General features: G+C 44.5%; 1 protein-coding gene across 2 annotated transcripts; it reads right to left on the reverse strand.

Moving 5' to 3' along the window:
* Positions 1-2,978: 2,978 nt before the first annotated feature.
* On the reverse strand, positions 2,979-13,843 carry MSMB (microseminoprotein beta). 2 transcript variants are annotated; one of them, XM_036356003.1, is made up of 5 exons: positions 13,715-13,843; positions 8,736-8,798; positions 7,885-7,990; positions 6,498-6,603; positions 2,979-3,261 (listed from the first exon to the last, which is right to left on the reverse strand). In XM_036356003.1, the coding sequence occupies exons 1-5, from the start codon at positions 13,829-13,831 to the stop codon at positions 3,132-3,134; spliced, it is 522 nt and encodes a 173-aa protein (XP_036211896.1). In that variant the 5' UTR covers positions 13,832-13,843; the 3' UTR covers positions 2,979-3,131. The 2 variants fall into 2 exon arrangements, with proteins under 2 accessions (XP_036211896.1, XP_036211897.1); XM_036356004.1 differs by lacking the exon at positions 8,736-8,798.
* Positions 13,844-19,651: the final 5,808 nt, after the last annotated feature.

Here is a 19,651-nt window from a genome sequence, read left to right on the forward strand (position 1 = left end):
TTGAAGGCACGCTTTGTACCGAGTGATATCCTGAGTGATCTGGTCACATCACATGTCCTCAAAGGCGGCTGTTACTTAGCCTTAGCGTACAGGTACAATAAATGTCAGAAGACACAAAAGGACAAATGCTGTATGATTCCACTTATACGAGGTACTAGAGTAGCCAAATTTATAGAGACAGAAAAGACCTCGCCACAGGCTTGGGAAAGGCGAATTATTGTTTAATGGGTACAGAGTTCCATTCGGGATGATGGGAAGTTCTGCAGTCTGGGACGGCAGTGATTGCACAGCCATGCGAATGGAGTCAACACCGCTCACCTGTGCACTTACCAGTGGTGAAAATGGGAAGTTTTATGTTATGTATATTTTGCCACAATTTTTTAATTCAGTAAATAAATGTTAGGCCCACATTCCAAGCCACATCATCTGACTACAAAGCATATATTTGTTTGCACCATGTCTCACGGCAGCTTTCTACCCTCCACAGCCCACCACTGTAATCCCCTCACAATCTGTCTCGTGTGGCATTATCCACATTGGACTGTTTTGTTTGCTTATGTATTTATGACCAGATGTTAAAATGGGAATCCTTCTGTCCCTGTTTTGACAGATGTCCCCAATTCTAGGTGCTAACTGTGCCCCCCACCTTTCCTAGAAAGATGAAGGACTATCTAAGTAGAATTTACAAAGGTGGCCATGATCGGGTTTTGTGGATCCCACCCAAGAGTGAGTCCTACAAGAAGCAAGGCAATCTCAGCCAAAAGCAACAGGAAACAGATTGATATGCAGACGTTCGGAAGGCACAGTCATCGTCTTTAGGTGGAAGGGAGCTGCGGAGGAGAGGAGCAGTAGAGACTGTCAGAGAGCCCGTGAGGGAGCACTCACCGTAGGCACTGCCACAGCCCAGGCAGCCAAGCCGGCACCCGGCCCTTCACTCACCCCTTCCCCATTTCCTTTTCGATTCAGATGCAGATTAACTAAAAGTAACCAAAGCACTTTTTAAAAATTATTATCTTATGGTGGTCCCCAAAAAACTAAGGGGTCAGCCCAGGATTGCTCAGCTAGTCCAATAACATGTTTGAAGAGATAGGATTAGGGTTCAGAGGAGAAATAAAGCTCTTTACCAATGGTCCACAGATTCTTCAACAGAGGACTGTTTGCCTGCTTATGCGCTGTCACATGCCCGCACAAAGAACTCCAAGACCCAGGAAAGCAGGGACCTGGTCTCTCTGGTTCATTGCTGTATTCCTGGCCCATAGCACTGCCTGGCCCTGGCACTTAAGAAAGACCTGTTGAGTGAACAAATGTTCTCTAACACAGAAGCAAGAGATGATCAATATTGTCACTGTTTTTTTTTAATATACATATTTTCATTGATTTCAGAGAGGAAGGAAGAGGGAGAGAGAAATAGAAACATTAATGATGAGAGAATCATTGATCGGCAGCTTCATATACACCCCTGACTGGGGATCAAGCCTGCAACCTGGGCATGTGTCCTGACCGGGAATTGAACCTCCTGGTTCATAAGTCGATGCTCAACCACTGAGCCACGCCGGCTGGGCTGTGTTTGTTTTTTTAATTTTACCTTTGTAAATTACGATGTTTAGTGGGGGTTTTTTTTTGTTAATGTTTTTATTGATTTGAGAGAGAGAGGAAGGGGGGGAGAGAGAGAGAGAGAGAGAGAGAGAAACATCGATAGTCTGCTTCCTGTAGGGTCGCTGAAGGAGAAATGGAAGAGGCCAAAAAAAGTAAAGAATTATGAAATGATTAGGTCATCTGGAAAACCAGATGGGCTGAGCCCCAAAATGGCACCAGCACACAGGGACAAGGAGTCAGAGATTTTAAAGGACTCTAGGCAGGCTTTTTCTGGGCAGAGAATTCTCTGGTCGGGTCCTGAGGCAAAAGATGAATGGTCTTAGCAAGTGGACTGTGGTCTTAGCAAGTGGAAGCACATTACATCAACAATGTGCAAAGGGAGTGTTGGTTGTGAAGTGGTCTAAAGGTTAGTTCCCAGGGAAGGGAGTGTTGATTCAATTATTTGATCAGACCTAACACCTACACATTCAGGATGGAGCCTGCAACCCTGGCACATGCCGGGACCAGAATCCAACTGGTGACTTCTCAGTGCATGGGACATGATGCTCAACCGACTGAGCCACACTGACCAGGGCAACATTGTCACTGTTTAAGTGCTTAATTTTTGCAGGAATCTGTATGCAGCTAGAGGTGAGTGACTGGAGCCCTGCACTCAAGCCATTCTCTCAAGCCAGGACCCCTGGCCTTTCAAGACTCCGTCAGGCTGCATGTGGTCTCAGAGCTACTCCTTCCAGGCTGTCCTGTTCTATCTTACCTGCTCCAACCTCTAGCAAACAGAGGTATATGAGGGACACAGCATGGAGGACATTCTCTATAGAAGAGGAAGGAGTCCGGCCAGTGTGGCATTGCGGTTTAGCTTCAACCTAAGAACCAGGAGGTCACTGTTTGATTCCGGTCAGGGCACATGCCCAGGTTGCAGGCTCAATCCCCCATGGAGGGCATGTAGGAGGCAGCCTACCAATGATTCTCTGTCATCATTGATGTTTCTCTCTCTCTCCCTCTCCCTTTCTCTCTAAAATCAATAAGAATATAATATATATATATATATATATATATATATATATATTTAAGAAAAAGAAGAGGAAGGAAGAATAAATATGAAAAACTCAAAGAAAATAAGGAATCTGATTCATTTTGAAGACTCGTTTATTTTTTGAATTGTTCGCGAGATAGCAGGACACCAGGGCAGCAGAGTGCCGATACTATATCAGAAGCAACAGAAGCAGCAGTACTTAAGTGGGGATGCATAATGATTTATTGGAGTATAGGAAAAATATAACTTTATTCATATTTATTTTTTTCCCTCTTAAATGTTTGAACGCTTTATAATGTGTATAAAAATCAATGCACACATAATTTATAAATTGCAAGTACACATATAGTCAAATGTTTGCTCAATTGTTAATTATTTATTTTTTTTACGAACAGATAGGGTTATACAATCATAGACTGTTAGAGGCCACAGGAGAATGAGGCCTGGCCTTGGAGGACCTGGAACCCCTCTGGCTGGGAGCCACGGGTCCACTAGAAGCACATTACATCACCCATTGTTGGACAAGACAAGTCTTTTTTGGATTCTTTTTCTCCACCACCGTATAGGTGCAGGTCTTCTGGTTGAATAATATCTTGCATTTCATTTTGCTAAAACCCAAAGGTATAGCAACACTGCCATTGAGACAAGAGCAAAGCCAATTAGAAAGGATAAGATATCGACCCTAGCCATTATGCTCAGAACTCAAGAACATGCAATGGAGTCAAGACAATCTCTTCAATAAATGGTGTTGGGAAAATTGGACAGATACGTGCAAAAAAAAATATGAAACTACACCACCAACTTACACTATACACAAGAATAAACTCAAAATGTATAAAAGACTTAAATGTAAGTCATGAAACCATAAAAATCCTAGAAGAAACCATAGGCAGCAAAATCTCAGGCATCTCTCATAGCAATATGTTTACCGATTCATCTCCTGACCTAGGGCAAAGGAAACCCAGGTGAAAATAAACAAATGGGACGACATCAAAATAAAAGGCTTCTGCACAGCAAAAGAGTAAAAAGGGAGCCCACTGTATGGGAGAACATATTTAGCAATAATACATCTGATAAAGGGCTAGTATCCAAAATATATAAAGGAACTCATACAACTTGACAAAAGGAAGACAAATAAAACAATTAAAAAAATATACCCTAACCAGTTTGGCTCGGTGATAAAGCATTAGCCTGCGGACTGACGGGTCCCAGGTTTGATTCTGGTCAAGGACATGTGCCTTGGTTGTGGGCACATCCCCAGTAGGGGGTGTGCAGGAGGCAGCTGATCGATGTTTCTAACTCTCTATCCCTCTCCCTTCCTCTCTGTAAAAAATCAATAAAATATATATATTTTTAAAAAGCTACATTGTTTAAAAAAATGGGCAAAAGACCTAAATAGACACATCTCCAAAGAGAACATACAGATGGCCAAGAGATATATGAAAAAATGCTCAAAGTCATTGATTTTCAGAGAGATGCAAATTAAAATGACAACGAGTTATCATCTCAGATATGTCAGAATGGCTACCATCAACAAATCAACCAATGACAAGTGCTGGTGAGGATGTGGAGAAAAGGGAACCCTAGTACACTGCTGGTGGGAATGCAGACTGGTGCAGTCATTATGGAAAACAGTATGGAGTTTCCTCAAAAAATTAAATATGGATCTGCCATTTGACCTAGTGATCCCACTTCTAGGAATATATCCTAGAAACCTGAAACACCAATTTTTAAAAAAGTATGCACCCCTATATTCATAGCAGCACAATTTATAATACCTAAACCCAAGTTCCCATCAGTAGATGAGTAGATTAAAAAAAAGCTGTGGTACATTTACACCATGAAATACTATGCAGCAGTAAAAATGAAGGATCTTTGAGACAGCATATAGTGACCTGGAGAGTATTCTGCTAAGTGAAATAAGCCAGTCAGAGAAAGACAAGGATCACATGATCTCACTCATGTGTAGAATCTAATTAACAAACTAAACTGATGAAGGGAGTGGATCAGAGACATGGAAGCCTGGAGCAGAGTGCAGAGCCTCAGAGGGAAGGTGGGGGAAAGTCGGTGGGTGGGAAGTAATCAACCAAAGGCCTTGTGTGCATATATGCATGACCCATGGACACAGACCCTAGGGCGGGGCAGGGGGCGTGGCTGTAGGGGGCCAATGGGGGGGGGGGAGGAAGGGACATATGTAATACTTTCAACAATAAAGTTGTTTTTTTTAAAGATAGGTTTGTGAAGGCCTGGAGTGGGGGGCGGGGTGGGCTAAAAGGGGTCAATAGGGGGAAAAGGGAGACATATGTAATATTTTCAATAATAAAGGTTTAATTTTTTTTAAAAAATAGCAAGGATAGGATGCCCAGCCTCCTCAGGGCCAGCTCTCTGCCAGGGGCAGCCCACACTCCAGCTGTCTAGGGTGCCCCTCAGCAACGTAAGATCACCTTTTAGTTTGCAACCCCAAAGTGCTGACTTCAGGAGCCTGGATTTGAACACACAGAACCTGGTCTATAAACACATAGACCACCCCTGACATCGTTCCTAAGTTCCATCCTGCATCACAAGACGAAGTAAGCTCTGAGAGGCCCAAATGCACACGGGGCTTACTGGGGCCAGGCAGCTTGTTCTAGCCTGACTTCTTGTCCTGGCTCAGGAAGTGACCAGCAGGTCTGCGGCTTGAATGTGGGAAGGGAAAGATTGTCCATTCTAATTAGCATAGGAGCTGCTAAGCCAACAGGACCAGTGTCACTCCAGGCCAGGATCATGGAGCCCAGGAGCAGCTAATGAGAACTGGGGACCATCTCCCCAGGAAAGCCCACCCACATATTCAAGGGTGCAAGCAATGTTAGGATTCTTCACTCTCTTGGAGCGCATGGGTCCGAGCTGTAAGTGGCCCCTGCCCAAGGGTACACAGAAGCAGCCATCACCGGGCCCTTTGTGAGAATGCTTTTTTCCAAAAGGTGACGTTTGACTTATTTTAACAGAAGAGGATAGTTCAGTCCTCCTCCCAAAGGGTAATCTGTAAGCAAGTGAGGACTGGAAAGAGATTCTCCAGGGCACCTGGGGGGGGGGCCTTGGCAGTGGGGAGGCCACTGAGCTGCTTGAGATCTGGACTGTGTCCCCTGGAGAAGCAATGGGTCAAAAAATTATCCCAGAGAAAATTTAATCAAAAGCTGTCTTTTGCTATAGAAAAAGAAATGATGAAAACAACTTGGTGGGCTGTGAGGCAATCGCAGGGAAAGGAGCTGTCTTTGAACAGTAGAGAGAACTGTACACATTTCCTCCCTGCGGAGCAGTGTGCTAAACGGGATAGGCACGGGGAAGGAAAGACAGAAGGGACACTTTGCGTTCCTATTAGGTGTTCATTACTGTCCCAGGCTCAGGGGACACAGACTGGCAGAGAGATGGCATAAATATGTGTTGATTTAATATATGCAGAATCTCATTAAATTCTCATGGACACCTGACTATCCCTATTTTATTGCAAGGAAACTGAGGCTCAGAGAGATTAAGAATTAATCCATGCCCAGCTGGGGCATGGCTGAGTGGTTGAATGCCGACCTATGAACCAGGAGTTCACATTTTGATTCCTGGTCAGAGCATATGCCTGGGTTGTAGGCTCGATCCCCAGTGTGGGGTGTGCAGGAGGCAGCCAATCAATGATTCTCTATCATTGATGTTTCCATCTCTTTCTCCCTCTCCCTTCCTCTCGGGAAGCAATAAAAATATATTAAAAGAAAAAAAAGAAGAAAATAGTGCTGAAAACGAAACCACTTCAGAAGGGGATTTTGAAAGAGGGAGTAGCTGCAGCTCAGGAGCAGCCCAGTAGCAGCTGCACCCCCTGTTGGCCCTGCTGGCTGAGACTTACGTGTTGCAGCAGTCGATTCCAGTTGGGTTACAAGAACACTCCTCACATCTCTCATTCTTCCACTTTGAGTTCATCGCGTAGGTGACTCCACCAAGATCCTTGCATTCTAAAATAACACGTGTGGCAACATCAGTGGTGTCCTCAAGGCATGCAGCTGGAACAAGGCTTGTAGGACACTGTGGCCAGCCCTGCCATCTGTGCCCCTCCCAGAGAGGGAAAATCTCGTCAATTTAAGGGTGTCTAAAAAAAGTGCTTCTGTGGTCTGGCCAGTGTGACTCCGTGGCTGAACATCGATCTATGAACCAGGAGGTCCCGGTTTGATTCCCGGTCAGGGCACATGCCCAGGTTGGGGGCTTGATGCCCAGTGTGGGGCATGCAGGAGGCAGCCAACCGATGATTCTCTCTCATCATTGATGTTTCTATCTCTCTCTCCCTCTTCCTTTCTTTCTGAAATCAAGACAAATCTATTTTAAAGAAAGAAAGAAAAGTGCTTCTGTGGTCACCCACAGCTAAATTCCAGTACTGTCCAGTTCATGTCACCGGTCGTGTTTTCTTACAGCAAGCTTAAGTCCTTCCAGATCTTATTTCAGAACAAATATTACAAGAATAAAATAAGGCCTTTCTCTTTTATCAGATAGCTATTATGATGCTAGGGGCACTTGGAGCCGAGTTCTTTTGGTGTGTTTTTTTTCTGCTGGATTATCTCTGGATAAATGTCTCATTTTACTACTTCTTTGCTTTGCTTCTCAACCCTAAATGCACATGTAAAACATCTTGGGCATTTTTTTAAAATTTATGCCTTGGTCTCACCTCAGAACAATGAGTCTCTCTGGCCATGAGGCCCAGGCTGCCATATTTTCCCAAAGCTCCCCAAGTGATTCAAATATTCAGCCAGGGTTCAGAACCACTGCTTTAAGCCTTGGTGGTCCAGGTGAGCTGGAGGAACTAGTAGCATCAGCACTCCCAAGGCTGTGTTGGACATGCAGGCCCACAGAATCAGAGCTTTTATTTAGCAAGATTCTCAGAGAGTTTACATGCACATTGAAGTTTGAAAAGCACTGCTTTGGAATATTGATGGTTCTTTGCTTGCGTATAGGGGTGAATCCAAAAGCGATTAGCTGTGCAGCTCCTACCCCAGAGATTCTGATTTGCCTCATATTGGATGGCTCCTGAGCGTTGGTAGGTTTCAAAGCTTTCCAGGCAATTCTCCTACACCTCAGGTTGAGAAACACTGTCTTGTACAGTGACAAATTGAAGTCTCTCATTTGACTCTGTTTGATATCCGCCCTAACCCTCCCCCTCATGTAGATGTAAAGGCCTTCCTCTGCCAACAGGTTATACCTACCAAGCTGCAGTAAAATAATACACTGGAAAAGCTGGGACTTACCCTTAAGCGAGTTGTCTGGAGAACCTTCCATAGGTATGAAATAGCACTGGGCATTGCATAACATCACACAGCTGGCCAAAACCACAAGGCTTCCCAGGAGAGCATTCTGCAATGTGAAGCAGTGTCAGGAAGAAAAACAGACTGATTCAGACAGCGATCATTGACTGAGTGTCCTGCATGAGGATCCCTGCTGGGCTCCACAGGTGGGTTAAAGGTGGTGCTTCAAAGGAACAACATCTACACAAGTTATTAAAATAAACTGGGGAAAAAGCTAAATGTGAGTCAAAGTCATAGACCAATAAAATAATGATAGTGTGCTATTTTTTTTAAAAAAAAACCTCACCTGAGCATATGTTTTTATTGATTTGAGAGAGCAGAAGGGAAAGAGACAGAGATAGAGATGGGGGGGGGGGGAGAGAGAAAGAGAGAGAGAGAGAGAGAGAGAGAGAGAGAGAGAGAGAGAGAAACATCAACCTGAGAGAAAAACATCTATTGGTTACCTCCTCTACACCCCCTGACACCAGAGATAGAACCCGCCAGCGAGGGCTGTGCCCTGACCAGGAGTGAGCCTGTGACCTTTGGATGTATGGGATGACACTCCAACCAACTGAGCCACCCAGCCCGAGCATCGTGTGTTATTTTAGCACCAAGGAAGTTCAGGGGACCCTTCCGGATTGAGTTTTAGCTGCTTGGCAGAGTGTGTATAATTCAAAGGACAGAATTGAGTGTGTGGAGAAGAGTTTTAGGAAGATAAAACATTGACAAAAGATGAAGAAAACACAGCAGGAGACTTGATGGAACTACTGAGTTAGTTGGCATTCTTAGACCATGAGGCTAAGAACTTCACTTTCCAGATGATAACTGCATTGTTGATGGCTGCATGAACACATCAGTTCATCTAGCTGATACCGAATCTGCAGGACAAAGAAAAGTATCAAGTTGCTTTTGTCATCATTTTGAGATGAGCAAGCCAAGTAAACAAACTTTAACGTGGGAATTTCCAGGAACCTTTTTAAAAAGAGGATGGGGCCCGGCTGGTGTGCTCAGTGGTTGAGCGCCGACCCATAAACCAGGAGGTCAACGTTCGATTCCCTGGTGAAGGTACATGCCCAGGTTGTGGGCTCAATCCCTAGTGTGGGGTGTGCAAGAGGCAGCTGATCAATAATTCCTCTCATTGTTGATGTTTCTATCTCTCCCTCTCCCTTCCTCTCTGAAGTCAATAAAAATATATTTTTTTAAGAAAAGAAGATGGGGGGTGAGGGTACTTGTTCTGTAAGATGTCTAAAATTAATTATGAACTGATGCTACCTAAAGTAGTATGTTATTAATATAAGAATAGAAAGACAAGTACAGGGAACAGCATAGAAACCCCAGAAAGTATACTTATAAATCCATATAAAAGTTTATTATAAGATAAACTTAGTTTTTGAAATCTGTAGAGAATTATTCAAAAAATGATATTAGAACAAATGGGATATTTTGAAAGGAAACAAAGTTAATTTTCTACTTTAGTTCCCACAAATAAATTCTAAAAGAATTTAATGGTTAAACTTTTATAAGATCATAAATTAACTTTGTACGATGGCAGATACACCTGAAACGAATATAATATTGTATGTCAACTGTACTTTAATAAAAAAATTTTAAAATCATAAACGAATCACAGAAAAAATAAGTAAATAATAATCTTATTCTAAGTATTAAAAAATAAATAGCTTTGAAAATGTAAAAGTTATAAATCCATAAATAAAAGTTAAAAATAATTACCAAATTTGGAGAACAACATCATCATATGAAGAATTTCTGTATATCAACAAGAAAAAGAAAAAGATCCTAGTAGAAAAATGACAAAGAAAATACCACACATAGCCCTGGTCATTTGCTCAGAGGTTACAGCATCAGCCAACACACTGAAGGGTCTTGGATTGATTCCTGGTCAAGGGCGGGTACCTGGGTTGTGGGTTTACTCTCTGCCCGGGTCAGGGCGCAGGCAGGAGGCAACAATCGATGTGTCTCTCTCACATCAAAGTATCTCTCCCCCCCGCTAACCCCCCCCACCCCTGTCCTCCCTTCCACTCTCTCTCAATGGAAAAAAAAAATATCCTCGTGTGAGGATTAACAACAACAACAAAAGATAAGACAATAACACACATATACAAACAGAGATGATGAACAAAGACATGGAAAAGTTCAAGTTACTGCTGAGACCAGAAACGCAAATTTGTACATAAAATAGAACCATATGGGATGACAAAAAATAATTATTTCATTTATAATATCCAGAGTGAAATAAAGGCATATCTGAGAAGTGAAATTCACAAGGCTGGTTTATGTTTGAATAATCTTTATGGAGCACAACTTAATAGTAGGCATCCGTATTCTTAAAACTGTTTACAGCAGCCCTGGCCGGTGTTGCTCAGTTGGTTGAGTACTGGTCCATGTACCAGGAGGTTGCTGGTTTGATTCCTGGTCAGGGCACATGTCTGGGTTGATCCCCAGTAGAACCAATAGATATTTCTCTTCGATGATGTTTCTATCTCTCTCTCAAGTCAATAAAAACATTAAAAAAAACAGTTACAACATTTGACTTCACCTTTTCACTTCTAAGACCTGGTCCTAGGAATGACACAGAGAAGGACTTAGACTTCGCCTCTTGGATGCTCACTGCAGCAGGGAAGTGAATCAACCAAAATTCCCCCCAAACAGGGCTGTTTCAGAGCATGGTGACTCCAAAAACAGAACTGGTCAACTTAGGAGGTAAGAGAATATGAAATGACATAAATGATCACTATTATGACTACGTTAAAGAAGGCAGGTATTCCTATGATGTGGGAAAGATCCACATAGAAGGAGATGCTCAAAAAGAGATTACAGTTTTTGTACCAAATTTTAACAAGTGATTTTTGAGCTGTGGGATTTTTCTTTGGACTTTTCCTCTTTTTTTCCTAAATTGCTTATAATGAAAGACATTAGTTTTATAACCAAAAGAAATAAATCAATTCCTATAATAAACTCTCAATATAGTTAGCTCTCATCAGAACTAGAGGTTGCACCTGCTCTCTCTGTTTCATTCTTTTGCAGAAGCTTCACCTTCAGATCATTGCGGAAACCTGAATTTTTTTCTCAAAACAAACAAACAAAAACAAAACAAAACAAACAAATGAAAAAGCCCGTCTTATTGACAGAATTTCCACTCCCTTCATCCAGAAAGGGGGCTCCTGAGAGGTGCTGGTGATCACAGGAATGTTGGAGGTCTTGTTCTATCAGCTAGAATCTATCTAGTCACAGAACAGAGGCACCAGTGGGCACAAGCCAGGACTGCAGCCCAGGGTGAGTGACGGCTGCAGAATTCCCGGATCTTCTGCTGCTCTGAGCGGAGGAACCCAATCGAATGACTGAGAGATGGAGTCCAAACATGGTGACAAGAGAGAGCAAAGTATTCAGATTTGAAATTAACCAGTTGATAGTATCTCACATATAGCCTCCATATCCTCTCTCTTTCTCTTTCTCTCTCTCTCTCTCTCTCTCTCTCTCTCTCTCTCTCTCTCTCTCTCTCTCTCTCTCTCTCTCTCCCTCTCTCTCTGCCTCAGTTTCCCCCTGTAAAAACAGAGGTTCTCCCATGTGGGTGGCATCAAAGTAACCCAGGCTGCTAATCATGAGCACACAGTTTCAATCAAGCTCATTGGAGAAGGACATAGCCAAGGCCTTTGCATCTTTACCAAGTCCCCCATGTGAGAAACACAAGAAACAATCAAAACTAGTGCTTCTTTAATGTGGATATGAATCCCTGGGAAATTTTGTAAAATAAAATGCAGATTCTGCTTTGGTGGAATCAAAGAGTCCTAATTTCTAGCAAACCCTCCCCGCCCGCCCCCCAGGTGATTGATGCCCATGCTACTGGGCTGAGACTACTTGAGCCGAGAGGCTTTCAAGTCCTTTCCTGTTCCCATGTTCTATTCGTTCATCTCCCTTCGCTCTTTTGCTTCCTCTCCTGCATTCAGTAAAGATGAGCACCTGCTAGGGGCAGGCACAGGAGACAGTGCAGCCAGGAGACCGGCATTAGCCTTTCCAGATGCCTGCACGTAACAGGTGCTTCATGCCAGACTTAGAGTGAAACGGGCTGGCAGTGCCCCTAGAAATAGTGTCCCTTTAGGTAAGTTGCTGTTCCTTGTGTCTTCCCAGCATGATCAAGAGTCAGGCATCTTGCGCTAGCCGGTTTGGCTCAGTGGATAGAGCATCGGCCTGCGGTCTGAAGGGTTCTGGGTTCGATTATGGTCAAGGGTGCATGCCCATGTTGTTGGCTCAGTCCCCAGTAAGGGGCATGCAGGAGGCAGTCCATCAGTGATTCACCATTGCTGTTTCTCTCTCTCTCCCCCTCTCCCTTCCTCTCTGAAATCAATAAAAATATATATTTTTTAAAAGAGTCAGGCACCTTTAAGGGTCCTAAGCAGGGCAGGGACGTTGTCAGTTCTGCAGCTTAGGAGTTCACTCTGAGGGTGGAGGAGGGGTCTGATGGAGCAGGAGGACCCACCCCACGGTTTCCTGCTCTTTCCAGCTCCGTGTTTCTGAGACAGCCTCTGAGCTGAGGCCCAGGGTCCATCCTGGAGGACCCTGCGCCTCCTCTTCTGCTTTGCCTTTGGCCACTTCCTTCCTCTTCTCCTTGGCACCCCAAGAGCAGCCTGGTTCAGTCCCTTTCACTGGCTCTAGCAAAGGGGACTTTTAAAAGATCAAGTTGGAATTGAAGGCAGAAAGGATGACTAGATGAGTTTTTGTAGGTTTTGATGCAAATTTTTTCTTAATACAACATGACACAGTGGGGCCTTGACTTACGAGTTTAATTCGTTCCGAGACTGAGCTCATTAAGGAGCTCGTTAACTCAAATTACTCTATCAACTCAATGCAAAAAATCGGCGGAGAGACAGCTGGTATCTCAAAAAACTCATTAGTCAGAACACTTGTAAGTCAAGGCCCCACTGTATATTGAAAAGGGCCTAGGTCAGGATGATGGTTCTCATATTCTGCTGAATATTGAAGTCACCTGGGCAGCTTTAAAAAACCCTCAATTACCAAGGACTCACTGCCAACCAATCAACTCAGAGTGTCCGGTGTGGGAGTCAGGCACAGCTGTCCACTGTGCAGCCCGTTTGCGAGGGAGCCGCTGCCCTGGAGAGGGACACGTAGCTGCCTGCCTCAGCCGCACACAGACAGCTCTTCCCTCCCAGGCTCCGTTCTCACCTGCGATGACGCAGTGCTGTAGCTCCGACATCATATCTAACTCACAAATCACTCACTTAGGGCCCAAGAATTAGAGACACACATAAAACCTAATTGAATCCCACACTTACTAGAAGAAACAACAGCTTTGACCTGGGAGAACAGAAATAGTGCTACAGTCATTAACATTTTCTCTAGCTCCCCGCCTCTCATTACCCTCTATCCATTCAGTTGCAAATATTCTATAGAAGGTTCATCACTAGCTCACATTTACCATTAAGTTGTATCCAGTAGAAACACCCTTCACAGCAAATTCAAACAAAGACTATTCCAGTGGTTCTCAACCTTGGCTGCACATTAGAATCACCTGGGAATCTTTTTAGAATCCTGATTTCTGGGTCTCATCCTCCGGAAATTCTGTTTCTTTGTTATGGGGTGGGGCCACAACATTAGTAACAAAGAAACAGAATTTCCGGAGGATGAGGCCCAGAAATCAGGATTTTAAAAAGATTCCCAGGTGATTCTAATGTGCAGCCAAGGTTGAGAACCACTGGACTATACTGTATGTCCTTCTTCCTTGTTCTGGCCTCGAGGTACGAAGCAACCAGTTACCTACCATTGTGATGAGCATGGGTCCTATAGGCCTGTACATCAGGAAGAGGCACAGCGACTTATATAGAACAGGACTCCCCCCGGCCTGGCACCCTGTGGGAAGGTAACGTGCCAAGGACATGCTTAGTGTTTACCAAGGGCTGACTGTCAACAGGAAACTGGTTTCAGATGATTTATGAGTCATTCATAAATCAGGTCTCCACCCCAGCACATGTTTACTCTTGCCATCTGCACCCCTAATGTTTGTTTGCCCTGGACATGAAGGAGCAGAGGGGAAGAGAAGCCCTTCGCTGCGCCTTTCCCTCTGCTGGGTGGATGGCAAGGCACATGATATATACATCTTATTTGATTTCACACAGCCAAGCAGTGACGCTGGACTTCAGAAGCAATGCAATAGTTCAATGGGTCAGCCCCGGCCCCCAGGGTGCCCTTAGGGGCGGCTCTGAAGGCACAGATGGGCCCCCTGTGGAATCAGACAGCGGCACTGCAGCCCTGGTTCCCTTGATGAGCCACGTGTGCTCAAGCAGCTTGAACTCTCCATAAGCTTCTTGAATCGGAAGGCTTTGCTCTGTCACAGCGAGCAAGCCTTCTCCAAAGCACCTGCTCGCCCTCATTCTGCCCAGGGTGGCTTTGGGGAGCGGCAGTAAGCAGAGCCTCCTGATATTTGTAGGGGCTCTCCATGTGCATGAGTCGGCTTGGGTTACCTTAACAAAATACCACAGCCTGGGCCGCTTCAACAATAGAAATGGATTTCCTCACCGTCCTGGAGGCCAGAGTGTGAGATCCAGGTGTTGGCAGGGCTGGCTTCTTCTGAGGTCTTTCTCCTTAACTTGAAGATGGCCACCTTCTCCCAAGTCTTTCCAGGATCTCCCCTCTGTGTGCATCTGTGTCCCGTCTCCTGTCTCATGAGGAGCCCAGTCATTTTGAGCTAGAGCCCAAATTAACGGCCTCGCTTTAACTTAATTATCTCTAAAAGGCACTATCTCCAATACAGTCACATTTTGAAGTACTGGGAATAGGATTTCAACATATGGATTTAGGGGGACACAATTTAGTCCATGACACCATTTTATCTCTCTGCAGTCCAGGGTGCAGTGTCAGTCATGTGAGGGGCAGCGACTATGAGCAGGAGCAATGAGGCCTCGCTGGAGCCATCAGCAGTGGGCTTTTGGGTGACTTATCTGGCCTTGTGGCCACCAAGTCTGTCTCTGGCCTTCCACAAAGCCTGTGAGCTGCCTGCCATCTTTCATAAATTGCTTTCCTGCCCACACAGGGCAGGTCCTGTGGTTCACAAGTAAGAACTCTGTGTCCAAGGGAGTGCCCATGACTAATTCCTGCGCGCGTCCTTCCCAATGACTGACATGGTGCCCGGGACAGTGCAGCCATGCAGAACAGGAGCATGCTGGTTCAGTGCAGGCATCCACACTGCCAATCAGTGCCATAGCTCGGAAGAGCTCCTCTGCCACTCACAAGGTGCTGGCAGGAAGGCTGTCCCTACCTGCCCTCCCCTCAGCTCCAGGAGCGAGAACTGGGGCTTGTGATAGGGGAGGCATGCTGGGCGCAGGTTAGGGTGCTGCCTGTAAGGACTGGGAAGAAAAACAAAATGAGCAGCATTCTCCAGATAAGTTGCAACCAGCTTCGTCCAAACATGTCGATGTTGATGCTGTTTCAATTTTCATCTTAAAGAGCAAGGCTTATTGCTTTAGTTATTTACTTGTTTGTTTGTTTATTTATGGCACACAGGCACGCACACCCCCCACCATACGTGTAAGCAAAAAAGAGAGAGCCAAGATAAGCAAGAGAAAAAATGCTGTGATTGTACTGTGTCCCAAGAGAGCCACTGTCAGCATTTTGTAGGTTTCTAGGTATATTTTCATTTAGGAGAGACAAAAACCATAGGCACTTTTTCACAACATGGGACATTGTTCCTCACGTTATACATAGGTTATAGCACATTGTTATACAATCTGCTTTGTTCATTTAGCAATGCTATGACCATCGCTATATATAGGTCTGATCACGATTTAATGGCTAGATTTTATTACATAACCTGTCTAAGCCCTCATTTATTTGGTCAATTGTTTCTTGTTCAGCATCCAAGCTGTTTCTGAATTTTTTAAATTAGGAATTTTATTCTTTAGACTAGAGGCCGGGTGCACAACATTCATGCACTTGGGGGGTCCCTTAGCCCGGCCTGTGCCCTTTTGCTGTCTGGGAGCCCTCAGGGGATGTCCGGGAGTGGGCCTAAGCCACAGTCAGACATCCTTAGCACTGCAGGGAGGCAGGCTGCTGCACTTGCCAGCCCCATCAGCCCTGCTTGTGGCTGATTGGTGATCCCCCTTTGGAAGTGCACTGACCACCAGGGGGCAGCTCCTGCGTTGAGTGTCTGTCCCCTGGTGGTCAGTATGTGTCATAGCGACCAGATGTTCCCCCGTTTGGTCGATTTGCATATTACCCTTTTATTATATAGTATAAAATTTTCCCCACACAATGCTAATTTTCTTAGGATAAATTTGTAGAGATAGAATTTCTAGGTAAAAGGTATTATTTCATTATGTGCTAATGTGATCAGTGAGGAATGTTATTTTGTTTTAATTTACTTTTCTTAAGGGTTTGGCAAGACTAGACATTTCTTTTTGTAAGTTTTTTATTGTTGTTAATACTCACCCAAGGATATTTTTCCACTGATTTTTAGAGAGTGGAAGGGAGAGGGAGAGACAGGGAGAAACATCGATATGAGAGAGACACATAGATCGGTTGCCTCCTGCACACACCCTGACCAGGGCCGGGGGAACCTGCAACTAAGGTACACACCCTTGACCAGAATAAAACCCGGGACCCTTCAGTCCTTAGGCCAACGCTCTACCCACTGAGCCAAACCAGCTAGAGCTGTAAGTTTTTTTAAATATATTTTTATTGATTTCAGAGAGGAAGGGAGAGGGAGAAAGAGAGCAACATCCATGGGCTGTGTCCTGCATGGCCCAAGCTGGGGATCAAGCCCGAAACCTGGGCATGTGCCCCAACCAGGAATGGAACTGTGATCTCCTGGTTCATGAGTTGATGCTCAACCACTGAGCCACACTGGTCAGGCTAAAATTGCTTTCTTTAAATGAACTTATAAAAAATATATTTTATTGATTTTTTTACAGAGAGGAAGGGAGAGGGATAGAGAGTTAGAAACATCGATGAGAGAGAAACATTGATCAGCTGCCTCCTGCACACTTCCTACTGGGTATGTGCCCGCAACCAAGGTACATGCCCTTGACTGGAATCAAACCTGGGACCCTTGAGTCCACAGGCCGACGCTTTATCCACTGAGTCAAACCGGTTAGGGCTAAAATTGTTTTCTTTAAAAACCCCCATTCTCACCTGTCTCCCAGCCTCTCGTTCCTCTCACTAGAATGCATGCTTGTTGAAACACAGTTCTCAGAGTGCCTCACACTGTTCTGCATCTTGCTTTCTTCTCTTAGTGGTCTATTCTTTCTCACGGCTGCCTAATATCTTACTGCTTAGATGTACCGTAATCTAGATAACCAATCTTCTATCAATGAGAGGGATATTAAGTTGATTCCAAGTTCACTGTTACTGTTACAGAAGACCGGAGAAGACCAAGCAATGCTTAGAGAGATGGAATTACATTTATTATTATTATTATTACACGTGGGCCCAGAGAAAAATATCTCTAGAATTCTGGGCAAAGTCACACAGGAAGTTTCTTGTGTTTATACCTTTTTACCCTCTTTGTCTCCCAAATATGGGATTTTCTGGTCCCCTTTGCAAATTCTTAAAGAGCCCCTATGTGCTGGGGCTTTGAGACCTTAACCAAAGGCTTGGACTGGTGCCAGCACTGATAACTTCGTCTGGGGAAGGTTTAATGGCCTCTCTGAAATGGGAGTAGTCTTATTTTCCTTATTATTTAAGCAAGCAAGCATTTACAGAAGCCAAAATAGCAGGGTTAAAATTTCAAACAGCAGTTTTTATATAAGATGGATGCTTCATTACCAACCATGCTGCTGCAAAAATGTTAGGCCATACCGACACGTGACCTCTCACACTGGCTCTGTCACTGGCCCAAAAGAACACTAGACATGGCCTAACCTTTGAACCTCATTCCCATTTTCAAAGAACTTTTATCTTGTCCTGGTGGTTAGAGCATCTTCCTGATCCACTAAGGTTGCAGGCTCAATCCCCAGTCAGGGCACAAGAATCAACCAATAAATGCACAAATAAGTGGAACAACAAATTGATGTTTCTCTCCCGCTTCCTTCTTCTCTCTTTCTAAAAAATCTACAAATTAAAAATTTTTGAATATTTTTATCTTAAAATAATTTGACTCACAAGAAGTTGCAAAAATAGTGCAGAGTTCCTGTGTACCCATCTTCTGCAATGATAACATCTTAAATAATTGTAGTCTTTTCACAAACCAGAAAATGGCACTAGTACAATAGTGCAACACTATGTATAAACTGTAGACTTTATTCTGATTTTATCAGTTTTGTGTGTTTTTAAAATCTTCCCCGAAGACATGAAAGGAAGAGAAAGAGAGAGATGGAGACTTTTGAGAGAGATACAATGATCAGTTGCTTTCCATACATGCCTCCACTGGGAATTGAACCAACAACCTTTAGGTGTACAGGATGATGCTCAACCAGCTGAGCCACTCTGGCCGGGATCACCAGTTTTATATGCACTTCTGGGTGTGTCCAGTTTCCACTGAACAACATTCCACTTGTTTTCTGCCCATGTTACTTTTGAAGCAGGGTTGGTTAGGTAAGTGGCGGGACACCAACATGTGACCTCTCACACTGGCCCTGTCACTGGCCCAAAAGAACACTGGACATGGCCTAACCTCTTCATAACTGACGGCCTCCACGAGGTGACTTTTGTAAAGGTCCTTGACGTATTTCTATGTGTTTCTGTGTGTGTGTGTGTGTGTGTGTGTGTATGTGTGTGCACGACTCTGGTGTCATAGGAAAAGTCTAGGATTCATACCACTTTAAAAATATCTCACATATTTGTTCCACATATTTCCCCCTGAAGGTGGAAATTCTAAATATTAACAAACATAAGAGATCAGCCCAAGAAAAAGGAAAGATTTCAATGAGTCCACCTGCTCCATGCTTCCTGGGTGTGTGATCCTGGGCGCCGTACTTGAAATGAGCAGGATTATTTGTGCTTCAAGGTCGGTCCCACCTAGGGAAGGCTTAAGATTGTGGACTGTGCGGCAGACAGACCAGAGTGAGATCCTGCTTCCAAAATGTTTACCATGTGCCCTAACTGGTGTGGCTCAGTGGATAGAGCGTCGGCCTGCAGACTGAAGGGTCCCGGGTTCAATTCCAGTCAAGGGCACATGGCCAGGTTTCAGGCTCAATCGCCAGTAGGGGGCATGCAGGAGGCCACCAATCAATGATTCTCTCTCATCATTGATGTTTCTCTCCCTCTCTCCCTTCCTCTCTGAAATCAATGAAAATATATTTTAAAAAAATGTTTACCACATGATCTTGGCAAGTTATTTAACCTCTCTGTGCCTAACTGTTCATCTAATATGGGAATTAGAATAGTGCCTCCCTTGCAGAGTTCTAAGAATTAAACGAGATAAAACGTGCTAAAATGCAGCGAAGACCAGGTCTTCTCTCCCAAGGCTTCTTATCTTGCTCACAGTCCAAGCTGGAGTTCTTCCCAGGCTCGTCAGCCACTGCGTGACCCTCAACCCTCTGGCCCCTCTGGCCTTATCTCCCCTGTGGGCCCCTCACACACTCCACCCCAGCTTCTCTCGTTGTTGGCCCTCAGATACCTCCAGATCTTTACTCAAATGTCACCCTCTCAGTAGGTCCCTCCCTGAGCTACTTTATGACATCTGGGCCACATACCTGCCCCCACACTCCCCTCCTCTCCACCTTTTCTGCTTTATGTTTCTACAAGGCCCTGATCCTCACCTTAC

Source organism: Myotis myotis, unplaced genomic scaffold (assembly GCF_014108235.1).
Source record: "Myotis myotis isolate mMyoMyo1 unplaced genomic scaffold, mMyoMyo1.p scaffold_m19_p_24, whole genome shotgun sequence".
NCBI classification, from domain to species: domain Eukaryota; kingdom Metazoa; phylum Chordata; class Mammalia; order Chiroptera; family Vespertilionidae; genus Myotis; species Myotis myotis.